This window comes from Bison bison, unplaced genomic scaffold (assembly GCF_000754665.1).
Source record: "Bison bison bison isolate TAMUID 2011002044 unplaced genomic scaffold, Bison_UMD1.0 scf7180017864304, whole genome shotgun sequence".
Lineage (NCBI taxonomy): Eukaryota > Metazoa > Chordata > Mammalia > Artiodactyla > Bovidae > Bison > Bison bison.
The window spans coordinates 10,336,281-10,350,419 of NW_011494876.1; the positions used below are offsets into that span (position 1 = coordinate 10,336,281).

A 14,139-nucleotide genomic window follows, 5' to 3' on the forward strand; every position below is an offset into this window, starting at 1 on the left:
AGGGGCTGATCTCCTTCAGAATGGACTGGTTGGATCTCCTTGCAGTCCAAGGGACTCTCAAGAGTCTTCTCCAACACCACACTTCAAAAGCATCAATTCTTCAATGCTCAGCCTTCTTCACAGTCCAACTCTCACATCCATACATGACCACAGGAAAAACCATAGCCTTGACTAGACGGACCTTTGTTGGCAAAGTAATGTCTCTGCTTTTCAATATGCTATGTAGGTTGGTCGTAACTTTGCTTCCAAGGAGTAAGCATCTTTTAATATCATGGCTGCAGTCACCATCTGCAGTGATTTTGGAGCCCAGAAAAACAAAGTCTGACACTGTTTCCACTATTTTCCCATCTATTTCCCATGAAGTGATGGGACCGGATGCCGTGATCTTCATTTTCTGAATGTTGAGCTTTAAGCCAACTTTTTCACTCTCCTCTTTCACTTTCATCAAGAGGCTTTTTAGTTCCTCTTCACTTTCTGCCATAAGGGTGGTGTCATCTGCATATCTGAGGTTATTGATGTTTCTCCCAGCAGTCTTGATTCCAGCTTGTGCTTCTTCCAGCCCAGCGTTTCTCATGATGTACTCTGCATAGAAGTTAAATAAGCAGGGTGACAGTATACAGCCTTGACGTACTCCTTTTCCTATTTGGAACCAGTCTGTTGTTCCATGTCCAGTTCTAACTGTTGCTTCCTTACCTGCATATAGGTTTCTCAAGAGGCAGGTCAGGTGGTCTGGTATTCCATCTCTTGAAGAATTTTCCACAGTTTATTGTGATCCACACAGTCAAAGGCTTTGGCATAGTCAATAAAGCAGAAATAGATGTTTTTCTGGAACTCTCTGGCTTTTTCGATGATCCAGTGGATGTTGGCAATTTGATCTCTAGTTCCTCTACCTTTCCTAAAACCAGCTTGAACATCTGGAAGTTCACGGTTCACGTATTGCTGAAGCCTGGCTTGGAGTATTTTGAGCATGATTTTACTAGCGTCTGCTGCTGCTGCTAAGTTGCTTCAGTCGTGTCCGACTCTGTGCAACCCCATAGACGGCAGCCCACTAGGCTCCCCTGTCCCTGGGATTCTCCAGGCAAGAATACTCGAGTGGATTGCCATTTCCTTCTCCAATGCATGAAAGTGAAAAGTAAAAGTGAAGTTGCTCAGTTGTGTCCAAGTGCAATTGTGTGGTAGTTTGAGCATTCTTTGGCATTGCCTTTCTTTGGGATTGGAGTGAAAACTGACATTTTCCAGTCCTGTGGCCACTGCTGAGTTTTCCAAATTTGCTGGCATATTGAGTGTAGCACTTTCACAGCATCATCTTTCAGGATTTGAAATAGTTCAACTGGAATTCCATCACCTCCACTAACTTTGTTCATAGTGACGCTTTCTAAGGCCACTTGACTTCACATTCCAGGATGTCTGGCTCTAGGTGAGTGGTCACACCATCATTATTATCTTGGTCGTGAAGATCTTTTTGTACATTTCTTATATTCTTGCCAGCTCTTCTTAATATCTTCAGCTTCTGTTAGGTCCATACCATTTCTGTCCTTTATCGAGCCCATCTTTGCATGAAATGTTCCCTTAGTATCTCTAATTTTCTTGAAGAGATCTCTAGTCTTTCCCATTCTGTTGTTTTCCTCTATTTCTTTGCATTGATCACTGAGGAAGGCTTTCTTATCTCTTCTTGCTATTCTTTGGAACTCTGCATTCAGATGCTTATATCTTTCCTTTTCTCCTTTGCTTTTCACTTCTCTTCTTTTCACAGCTATTTGTAAGGCCTCTGCAGACAGCCATTTTGCTTTTCTCCATTTCTTTTCCATGGGGATGGTCTTGATCCCTGTCTCCTATACAGTGTCATGAACCTCCGTCCATAGTTCATCAGGCACTCTATCTATCAGATCTAGTCCCTTAAATCTATTTCTCACTTCCACTGTATAATCATAAGGGATTTGATTTAGGTCATACCTGAATGGTCTAGTGGTTTTCCCTACTTTCTTCAATTTCAGTCTGAATTTGGCAATAAGGAGTTCATGATCTGAGCCACAGTCAGCTCCTGGTCTTGTTTTTGTTGATTGTATAGAGCTTCTCGATCTTTGGCTGCAAAGAATATAATCAGTCTGATTTCGGAGTTGACGATCTGGTGATGTCCATGTGTAGAGTCTTCTCTTGTGTTGTTGGAAGAGGGTAAGAGCATAAGGAAGAAAAGAAAGAATAGAACAGAGATAAATGAAAGACTAGAAAAATGATAGAGAAAATCAGTGAAATCAAAATTTGGTTCTTTGAAAAGCTCAACAAAATTGACAAACCTTTAACTAGGTGGATTAAGGAAAAGAAAAAGAAAAATTTAATTACTAAGATAAGAAAGTGGAGATATTCCTACCAATTCTACAGAAACATAAAGGATTATAAGGGTTTATAAGTAAGTACTATAAACAATTGGATGCTAAGAAATTGATCACCTAGATGAAATGATGGACCTGGTGGGTTCACTGGTGAATCTAGATTTGTGTTATAAGTCTCAGTTTCTGGTATTCTGCAGCTGGGGCAACAGGGTCTGCACCAGGCCAGTTGCATCAAAACTTTGGGCTCTCTTCTGGATTATTTTCTCCAACCCTGGTTCTCCAGTATTCCTGGTAGTTTGTTTATGCTTAACCCAGCCTGAGATGTTCTTATTGTTTCAGCTAAAAGGTTTGACTGATACCTTAGAGGTGGATAACAGAAATTATAGTGATATGTGACATGGAGAAAAGAAAATGTTTTTTAGTAACTAATTTCACAACTCTATAAAGAAACAGCCAAACAAAATACCTTTGTGTAATATTTGAAAGCATAAAGATTCTTCAGCATATTTAAGATACTCTGACTATATATAGAGTTTCTTCATGCTTTTAATTTCTTCTTTGTAGGATCTAAGAGCTGAAGGGACTCAGCTATCACCTGGTCTGGTCTATTCCTTTCACACAAGACATTCTCTTTAGGGTTCCTTCCTTCCTTTTATTTATTCAGTAAGTAAATACATGGTATTGCCAACACAGTTGGGTGCTGTGTCCAGAAATACAGAGTGAGTATGACAGAATTAACAGAACTCACAGTCACATTGTAAAGAGACAAGTAAAGAGGCAATTTGAAAAGTGTGTGAAAAGTGGGGGACTTAGTCTGGGCCAGACTGGGTGATATGAAAAGAAGGCTTCCTGGAGGAGTTAAGGAATATGTTGATATCTAAATGTTTGAGTAGAACTTGGTTAAAAAAAAAAATAGGATGAAAAGAATCTCCCAAGCAGAAGAAATAAAGGCAAAGATGGAGAGGCTGTGAAGAAGCCTGGTGCTGGGAGGTCATGGGAGAGGTTAGGCAAGGCTAGGGGATGGTGGAAGACCAGTGAGCCTTCCTGTGAGGGGCCTCTTCTATGATGTCAGGCAGTTTGGGCTTTATCTGGAGGCAATCAGGGAACAGTTGAAGAGTTCTAAGGAAAAAGTCATTCAGGGAGATCTGCATTGTAGGAAGGTGACGTGCTGAAATTTGGAGACCAAATGGGAGGGGGAGCAAATGTGGAGTCAAGAAGGATGCTGCTGTTCAGTCAGTGACTTCTCCCATGGGGGACCACGTTTGAAAACTCTCCAAAAAACTCCCTCTGGGCACTGACCCTCCTTTGGGCACTGACCCTCCTTGAACTTGGCAGACCTGAGGTTTCAGTAGTCAGCTTGAAGCCATTACGATTAGGGCTGCCCAGTGACCCCCAGGGCCTGAGCTCTCCCTGACCCATACCTCCTCTCCAGTGGTCTGCTCTGGGAGGTACAGGTACCACTGCAGCAAGGCTGTCTCCTTCTGAGTTGTCCAGCTCTGATGAAAAGGTGGTTTAATTCAAAGGCAAGGATAGCCTTGTGCTCAGGTCCATCTCTTATTTTATCAAGTCACAGTGACCAATGACTTGACTACGTTGCTTAGGTGGATTCCATTTTTGGCAGCATGTGCAACTTCTCACAAAATCCTCGCTTTCCATCCCCAGACCTCCCCATCCTAATCCTGGTTTTCAATTTGCTTATTTTCCACTGCCTGCTATTTGAACCTATATAACCTCACCTTTTGAAGAAAAATTTATGCCTTTTTTTTTTTGTAAATGTTTGTTGTTAATGATTTATGAACATTAGAAAGCTGCACAATTTTTTCTGAAAGATATGGAATTTTACATTTATCCCCAGTTTCCTAATTTTAAGAATTGAGTCCTCCTTTCTTAGAATAACAAAGAAATAAAGAGTTGGAAATGACTTAGTGACTGAATGCTAAAAACAAAAATTTCCTCCTACAATTAGTCCTTTTATAATAAAAAGTACAAACTTACTGTTCAAAACATATTCAAAGAATCATTCTGATATTTTGTAGTTGATCTTAAATATATTTTATTCTGTTATATTCAAGAAAACCAAGCTGACAGATATAGGAAAGTATAAAGAAGAATTGCAAAATCAAATATACCAAATAATATTTTAATGAATTACATATATATATATTTCTATATTGAATTTTTTTCTTTTTACATACAAACATAATATGATTTTACATTATACTCTTTTTCCTCTTCAATCCTTTTCTACTTAGTTATCAATAGCATGCAAATATGATTTTAAATACTAGCATAATGGTTTAAATTTTTATATATAAATATAAACTGAAAATGACCCATAATCTCTCCATCCAGATAATGTTGATCGGCATTAAAAATGAATAAAACTTATATGGTTAGAAAGTTCAAGCAAAACACTACAAAAGTATAAGAAAAGGAGAAACAAAAGCTCACTTCCACCTTTTTGCACCCTAGACCCTTCCCCTAAAGTTAAACACAGTTAAAATTTCTTGTCATTTATTTTTCAGAAAAAAAATGTACTTTATAGTTGCATGTATGTATCTATTTGTAGTTTTATTTCTTACTTACACAATAGGCTATATTCCCCACCCTAGTCTGTACTTTGTCTTTATTAAGAATCATTCTTGGCGATCTTTGTGCAACATTTTTAAAGTGGTGTATCCCTCGCTCTGTAAATATCTCCAGTTCCAGATCTGTTTTTCAGTCTTGTCTGTGAAATAATTGGCTCTTCTGCTGAGTTCTTAGATGTGGGATCCGTAGCTGTGTTGCTCCTGTGTCTCCAAGTCTCACCAGCCCACATTTCTCCAGCTCTTATCTCCTACCTGCATACTCCTCAGACCACTGACCTTCCATATCCTTAATCTCCCCAGTAATTGAGAAGGCCCCAGAGAGTCTCACACAGGCTTCCAGCAGTCTTCTTTAACCTCTATTTGCAGCACCTGAAGCCCTTTGAAATCAGTGGTGCTGTTGCTCCAAGGCTGATGCCCTGAGAGAAAGTCTCTCCTTTATCCAGGGCGCTGTCTCCCACTGTCTTCCAGGCTGGAGAACTTAATCAGTTTGCTTGGAGCTGCCATAGATTTGCACACATATGTGGACACAGATGTGGATGTGAGTGTACTCAAAAATGTGGATGTGAGTGTACTCAAAAATAACAACACAGTCTCTGAGAGTTAGTCCTCTCAGCTGCTGACTTCTATAGAGTGACTGTCATTCTGACATGTAACCACCCATGATTTTGCTCACTCATATATTTGCTTATGGTGTCCTGTAATCACATGAACACTTGTCTGGAATGGAGGGAGCCTTTGTTTTGACGGCAGATGATTATACCTTTTGAGTTCCTGTGTTTTCCATGGAGGGACAGCAAATTCTCACAGTGGTAGCTGAATAGGAACACAGTGCACTTTGATGAAGTAAAAGGTTAGTTATTTCATCTAAACCAGGTTGTCTGTCTCAAGGCAGAAAAACATTAAAAAAAAGTACATTGACAAAAAGGGGAAGAAGAAGAATAAGGAGAATAAAAAAAGGAGGGAGCAAAAAAAATGGGAAGAATTGGAAGGAGGAAAAATCCATCTCCATTAGCCCACGTCCATTTTAGCCATTTGAAAAATTATTCACATCTATCCTCAGATTGAGGGTCAGCAGGGTCATTATCTTTGCATTCAGAGCTTTTATAATGCTGCTATTGCCGCCACCTTCGCTGTCACTCTGCCGCCTCCTCATTATTGCTTCTACTCTGGTCATTATTTGTGTTGCTATTCCAGATTCATGCTACATGAATCAAGTAATCCCAAAATTTGTTTGAGTTGCACATTGTGAAACATGCATTTGGAATGATTTCCTGAGAAAGCCTGTGTGCAGAATACAAATATTTTGAATGGACTTATCTTAGAGTTGTACTGCTTTTTTTCCTTGTCATTTTAAAACCCTTAATATGAATAAATTGTTTGTACAGTGGGACTTTTTTTTTAATCCTTAGATAAGAAATACATGGTTTGAAAGCAGAGAATAAAAACATGAATGATAATGTATGCAATGCCCAAGAGAAAGTCCTTGCTGTTGCTCCTGGGCAGGCGTTATAATCGGCTATTTGGTGTGTTTATTTCAGGCTGCAGATAGTGGATAAAAGTGGCTGGTTGGTTGCCAGCACATGACTTACTTGCCAAATGGAGTGTTTAGTACTTGTTACATTTGATTTATATCATAAGTTCTTCCCATTAACAGTCTACTGGTGATAACCTACTTGGCTTTTCATGTGGTTACTTTGAAACAGCCACTTGACAGCATTTGGCATATCACACAAAGTCTAATGCTGAATAAAGGAGTGAGTGAATGACTACATAGGTTCTACCATATACTGATAGGGTGCTTGGTGCTCACCCAGTATGTGTCTGTTCATTGAATGAATTCTGCATATATGTTTCTCTGATTCACTGCACCAAGATTAGGTTTATGGACTCAAGACTTAAAGGGCTAGTGAAAGGGTTAGAAATAGAAATAATAGTGCTTATATGTCTGAAGGCCTTGCATTTGCATGGAGGGAGATATTCTGCTCATCTCTTGCTGTTTAAACACAAAGTTGAATTACATGTAAGAAAGACGGTCTTGTCAAAATGGCCTTGATTCTAAATAAAAGTGTAACCTCCTAATACCAACAAGTTCCATAATCTTGGGTCTTTTGTGTTTTCCCCCCCATAGATCCACTGTACTGGATATGTAATAAATTGTGTATTAAATATGGTGATTTTTACTTTCAGATTGAAAACTTACAAGAACAGCTTAGGGATAAAGACAAGCAACTGACCAATCTGAAAGACAGAGTGAAGTCCTTGCAGACTGATTCCAGTAACACAGACACTGCGCTGGCAACGCTCGAGGAGGCTTTGTCAGAGAAGGTGAGCTTGGACTAAACATTAGCTGTGGTATGGTTTAGGGAGATGTGGTTGGGAGGAAATGGCCCAAATGCATTTTAATGTGCTTGTTTTTCTCCATGTACTCACACCAACCCTAGTACCAGCCGGGCCTTCCCTTCCCATGCAATCTTCAGCAGTAGACTCAGCATGCTGAAGCCATTGGCATCTTTTTGAAATACATACTTGATCACTTCACCGTTGGCCCTGCTTAAAACCTCCACTAGCTTGCTGTTGTTTTTAGGATGATGGAAACTGAAATCTTTAACCTTGCCCTTAGGGTCCATCCCGTCATGTTCTCTGGCTCTCACCTGACTAGCCACTTCTCTGCCTGCCTCTTTACCTTCCTCCCTCCTTCCATCCCTTCCATTCATCTTTTCTTCCTCCTTTTCCAGCCTTATCCCCATCTCTCTTCTCTCATACTTTGTGCTCTAGCCATGCTGGCCTTCTAGATTCTTAAGTGCACCATTGTTTCCTCCTGCCTCAGACTCTTTGCACATGTTATTGTTGAGCCCAGAATGTTCTTTACTCCCTGCAGATTTAATTCCTCTTCTTCTGAGAGCTGAGAAGCTGTATTGCACAGAGTCAAGATTGTGGATATTGGAGCCAGACTCGTAGGTTTCAAATCTTAGGTCTGACAGTTAATACTTTGGATAAGTTACTTAACCTCTCACTTTCTCAGTTTCTTCATTTGAAAAAGAGGATAATAATACTACCTACTTTAGTGGATTACGTAGAGGAGAAAATGCATTAATATTTGGAAAGTGTTTAGGATAATAGGTATATATTAAGTTATAACTGTTATTATTATTATCAATCATTTCCTTGGGGAAGCCTCCTAGGTAAAATCCTCTATTATGTTTTCATGAATACCATGAATTTCCCAGAGCTCTTGTAACAATCTTAATTGTTCATTTTTCTGTTTTAATGTGATTAATTGGTTTTCTCTGCTAGACTCCAAGCCCGGGCATACCTGTGTATGTATGTTACTTGTGTGTGTTGGCTCACCTTCCCCCAGTGCCTAGTGCACTACCTGTGAGTGTTGATGGAGTGAGCCACCACCGTATGACAGGCACTTTTGTGGGCACCAGGGATCCAGCAGAGAAAAGAAGTGGTGAAAATCCTGGCTCTCATGGAGGATTCTAATGGGACTGAAGAGACACAGAAAATAAATAAGTAAAACACATGAAACTTCAGAAGGTAATACTTTCTATAGAAGAAAGCAAGGAGAGGGTTCAGGGAATGCTGGAGTGGAATGACCAGGTCAGGTCTTACTAAGAAGGGTGCATATAAGGAAAGACCTGAGGAAAATGAGGGATGAGCCATGAGCACTTCTGGAGGGAGAATGTACTGGAGGGAATCAAGAGCAGTGGGGAGCAGTGGATGGAGAGGGAGTATTCCTTGAAGGGCCTTGTGAGAAAGGATGAAAAACTTTGACTTTCACTCTGAAGCAGGTAGGAAGCCATTTGGATGTCTTAGTTCTGACTGATGTTTAAAAGAATTACTTTGACCAAAAGAATGAAGAAAATCAATTAGGCATATAGGTCATTCTGATGTTTGCTGCTGCTGCTGCTAAGTTGCTTCAGTTGTGTCCGACTCTGTGCGACCCCACAGATGGCAGCCTACCAGACTCCGCCGTCCCTGGGATTCTCCAGGCAAGAACACTGGAGTGGGTTGCCATTTCCTTCTCCAATGCATGAAAGTGAAAGTGAAGTTGCTCAGTAAGTGTCCGACTCTTCGTGACCCCATGGACTACAGCCTACCAGGCTCCTCCGTCCATGGGGTTTTCCAGGCAAGAGTACTGGAGTGGGTTGCCATTGCCTTCTCCATTCTGATGTTTACTGATTCCTAAAATGATTTCTAGTCCATTTCACTCTACCCAAGTTAGTTCATTCATTCTCTGGGCACTGTTGTACTCCTAGCCGCAGAGGGTGTGTAATGTGCTGGGCTGAGCACCAGTGGGCCTTGGAGTTGAATTTGCATGTTATATCCCCCATCACTTCCTAAGTGTCAAAGAATCAGTACCCAAGAGCAGATGACATAGAGTTTGCAAGGATTCTGAAGAAAGATAGCTTATTTTTGGTTGGACATATCATGAATCAGTGCAGTCTTTTAGTAGGTCCATGTTATTGACATAATTATTTTCAAACCCTGAAGCAAAGAAGTCTTAAGTTTTGAAGTCGTATGTAAGTAGACCCCATTATGCTGTTTTTCTGTGTCTTTCTCATCATTTCTTATTCGGTAGCACTTTGTAGCATTTCCCACAAATGCAAGAAGTAATGGGGTCTTTTTGTTGTTTGTTTTGTTTTGGATTTTGCACTGTAATAATAGCATTGTTTCCTACTATTTTCCCTGTTATCATAAACCTTGAGGTAATGAGGTCTAGTGGATAGTGACCCAGGAGCCAGTCTCAGCTCTGCCACTAACTGGGTGACCTTGACAAATAACTCTCACTCCCTGGGCCTCAAATTGCCCATTTGTAGTATGGGGGAATTAGATTAAATATCCCACTGATTCTAGAAGTCGGTGAATCTTAAAAAAGTTTCATCTGACGTCTACATCAGAATCACCAGGAGATGTCTGTCAAAAGTATAATTATTAGGCCCCATGTATACCTCCTGAATCAGAGCCTCGAGTAGTCTGCACTTCATCACACTCTCTAGGTGACTGTGATGTACACCCTAGTCTAAGAATCACCACTCTATGCTAAAAATATAGACTGTAAAAAAGCAGCCAGATTTCAATGGCTATATAGTCTTAGTGTTCCTATTAAAATTGTAAGATTACAACTTTAAATTATAAAAGATGAGATTTTATTTGGAAAAATAAGAATAAGATGATTTTTCAGGGAAAAATATTCTTTTTAAAATTTTCAAGAATTTAGTATCAAAACTTTCTAGTAGTAATTTTGTTTATAAAATATGAATGGAAGAATGTTGTTTCAAAAACTATGAATGATTATGTATCCCTTCTGCAGTCTTTCAGTGACATGATGTCAGTCCATTTGTACTCTTGATTTCTTTCTCCAAATATACAGAAATAAGCTTATACCATATTCTTTTCCATATCATGTATTCTTGGCAGGATTTTATCCTTTTTCTCCCTACTGAGATTTGATTTATTCTAGTTTAAGTCCCCAAACAATTCTTGAATCTGAAACTACTCCTTTTACTTAAACGCACTTCCTCTGAGATTTAAGGAAGGCCAAGGAAGGAAATCTGGGGGTCTATGGGAGTCTGGCCCTCTCGAACTGTCCCCACTACTTGATAATTGCATCACATGGGGCAAATCTGTTCTCCTCTCAGTACCTCATCTTCAAAACATACATTTAAACTAGCTGACCTGTGAATTCCACTATCTTTTGGAATTACCTTGACAATAATTATTCAGTTTGCTCATCCACAGTCTCAGGCATGTGAAATCTGTACTGAACTGTACATGAGGAGTTGAGAACTTAGATGCCATGTAGGGTCGGGCAGGGAGCAAAAATGAGGGAAGTGGGTTTGGTGTTAAGCAGTTGGGACTGCTAGTGACTATGACAAGCTGGAGCATCGTTGACTTACCTCAAAATGTTCAAGTTCAGATTTTAAAATATGATGCTCAAGTTGAACACAATAGCTCTGTGGGGCAGCTTTGGTCAGTGAGCTACTGGTTTCCAAACCCTATGCGCATCTAACTTTCAGCCTTTCACCTGATGAAGAATAAATGCAAACGCAGAGGGAATTTTCAAAAGGTGCCAAAAATCAGAACATCGTGTATTTGAAAAACAGACAAAACAATCTGATAGGAATTGGCAAATTTCCCTGTCAGGGGATAAAGAATAGTAGATTTATTTTTAAGTGTTTATATTCCAGTAGATATCAAACTTCTATATGTATCCAAAATAATCTTGTCACCTAGAGCAGGGGTCCCCAACCTCTGGGATCTCATGCCTGATGATCTGAGGTGAAGCTGATATAATAATAATAGAAATAAAGTGCACAGTAAATGTGATGAGCTTGAATCATCCTGAAACCATCGCCCCCACCCCTGCCTCAGTACGGGGAAAAATTGTCAAAAATGTTGGGGACCACTAATCAAGAAAACTTCTTAAAGTATAGTTCTCTGGGTCCCATATCCTAGTGATTCTGATTCTGTGCTCTGCTGTGGGGCCCAGGAATCTTTGATTTAACAAGGATGACCAATGTTTCTGATGCAAATGTTTGGAAGGCCATACTTTGAGAAACAGTAAATCCATGCTCTTTCATTTTAAAGATGGGAATTGGGTCCAGTGAGGTGAAATGACAGGCCTAGAAATGAAAACCTGGGACCTGTGCAGCACTGTTCTATTCTGGTCCAGTGTCTGTTCTGGGCCCTGGGTAGACATCATTAATCAACTGTGACACCAGTTAACTTCTCAATGCAGCACTCTGGGAAACCACTTGTACCCTAGGCTGGCCCTTGGTTGGGACTTAGTTGCCCCCCACCCCCCGGGTTATGTCAAGACTGCTCAGCTCATGGGTGATGGAATGGGGCTAAACTCAAATGTTCTGGTCTTTGTGTTTGACAGTACAATCTCTTTCACTGACCTTTCCCTCACAAGTTCCATTTTTATCCACATATAAATTAACAGATCCTCTACAACAAGACATGGTGCAAAAAAAGAAAACGATTAATTAGAAATTGTAGACTTACAAGAATATTTAATTATTTGCTGTCTTTTGGCTGATGAATAGAACCCATTAGGTACTAGTCACCTTTTCACTTGGATTATTATTATTTCATCCCAGGGAATGTATTATTCCTTTTAATTTCCCAGAAGTTATTCAGATATGCAGAATGTGTAAAAAAAATAAAATAAAATAATGCCCTTTAGTGAGTTAAGACTGAGTATGACTTAGCTCCAGGACTGACACACAGAAGCTCATGGAGCCCCCAGTATTTATAAAGCCACATGGCAGATAAGCAGTTGAGACAGCCAGATACCAGAGCTGGAGGCCACTGCCATGCAGTTCCCATCTAGTGATAAAGTGCAAGTAGATTAGACCTGTGCACAGCCAGATGGGTGCACAAGGAGCACTTGCCAATGCAAATAAGACTAAAACAAGAACACATTGTTGGGATTTCTGCAAGTTAGCTGTTAATCAAGTAGATCATGGCATATTAGGGCCTTTTAACACATGTTTTTGACATCTGGCCCTGTGCGGCTGATGGTTAAATTAGTTTTGTGATTGACGGAGAAATATTTTGTAGTATTGAATCATCAATAACACTTAAAAACATTACACTGCTTGCTGATTTGCTTTGTCATCAATGCCCAGTCAATAGTACAAGTGCTTAGAGCAGATCAACCTCATTTCCAAGTGACTCTGACACCTTCTGGATGTTAACATGCATACTTAATTTTATTTCCCTTCTTTTGAAGACAGGATCGCCCCTAATTTGAATTCATGTTCCTTCCCTCAGCCTTTTTAATTGCCTGTTGTATGCCAGGCAATTTGCTCAGGCCTGAGTTAAGATAATCGTAAGATTTGAGTGTTGCCCTTTGGAAAGCTAGACTGAGAGAGTGATTATGCAATAAGCCTGTCTAGTGGGAATAAATGCCACGTGTTCTGGCCAGAGTGATCCCTGGGAAAGTTTCTAAATAATGAGTTGATGTGGCCAGTTTGGTCAGGGCCTCCCTGGTGACTCAGTCAGTAAAGAAGACCCAGGTTTGGTCCCTGGGTTGGGAAGATCCCCTGGAGAAGGAAATGGCAACTCACTCCAGTATTCTTGCCTGGGAAATCCCATGGACAGAGGAGCCTGGTGGGCCACAGTCCTTGAAGTTACATGTGTTGGATAGGACTTAATGACTATGCCACCACCACATGGTCAGTTTGGGGCTTTAAAAATGTCACTCCGACACTATGGGGTGTAAGTGACAGGACGGAGGGGTTCTGCTCACTGGGTGACCAGTTGTGAGGCTTTGGCAGTAGGTGCAGGCCAAAGGCAGTGTGGGCTCAATTGCTGAAATTGTTAAAAGTCCTTGAGAGATTTACTGTGTGCTGAGGCCACTTCCTCCTTCTGTTGATCACATAGTCATCGACCCCCCCATAGCACAGATGAGTAAAATAGGATAGTAATGAAATCAAGAAGAAACAAATACAATTAATAGAATAATTTTTGCCATTTCAACCCACACTGTTGTAATAATATATTTCATTTTAAGGTATTTTTATATAATTAAAAACAACAGGGGGATTTTTCCCCCCCTTGAAAGCATTAGACATATAAATCATTGTCCTTGGGTTAGAACAGTAGCTTCCCTGTGCCGTGCTGTGCTGTGCTTAGTCACTCAGTCGTGTCCAACTCTTTGTGACACTATGGACTATAGCCCACCAGGCCCCTCTGTCCATGGGGATTCTCCAGGCAAGAATACTGGAGTGGGTTATCATTCCCTCCTCCAGGGGATCTTCCCAATCCAGGGATCGAACCCAGGTCTCCCGCATTGTAGGCAGATTCTTTACCATCTCAGCCACCTGGGAAGCCTAAGTACTTCCCTGGGGGATCTTAAATCATAGGCCAGGTGTTCAAACTAACTTCCCTCTACATTAAACACTGTATTTTTAAAAGCTGTGTATTTTATAATTATAGTTGTCTTGAGTATCAGGCTTTGTCTTGTACTGTATACTTATAAGAATATAAATAACAATATTCTTTTTTTAAAATTTAATGTTAGTTTTTGGCTGTGCTGTGTCTTCATTGCTGCACGTGGGCTTTCTCTAGTTGCAGCGAGTGGAGACTACTTTAGTTGCAATGCACATGCTTCTCACTGTGGTGGCTTCTCTTGTTGCAGAGCATGGGTTCTAGGGTGAGTGGGCTTCAGGAGTTGTGGTACATGGACTTAGTTGCCTCACAGCACA

The 14,139-nt window shown here is 40.4% G+C and overlaps 1 protein-coding gene across 1 annotated transcript in view; it reads left to right on the plus strand.

The window, feature by feature from the left end:
• Positions 1–14,139, plus strand: part of ERC2 (ELKS/RAB6-interacting/CAST family member 2) — an 882,456-nt gene that overhangs the window by 441,456 nt on the left and 426,861 nt on the right. The window contains exon 8 of the mRNA XM_010851669.1: positions 7,106–7,243. Within this exon, the coding sequence (XP_010849971.1) occupies positions 7,106–7,243 (138 nt within the window). The remainder of the gene's footprint in view (positions 1–7,105; positions 7,244–14,139) is intronic.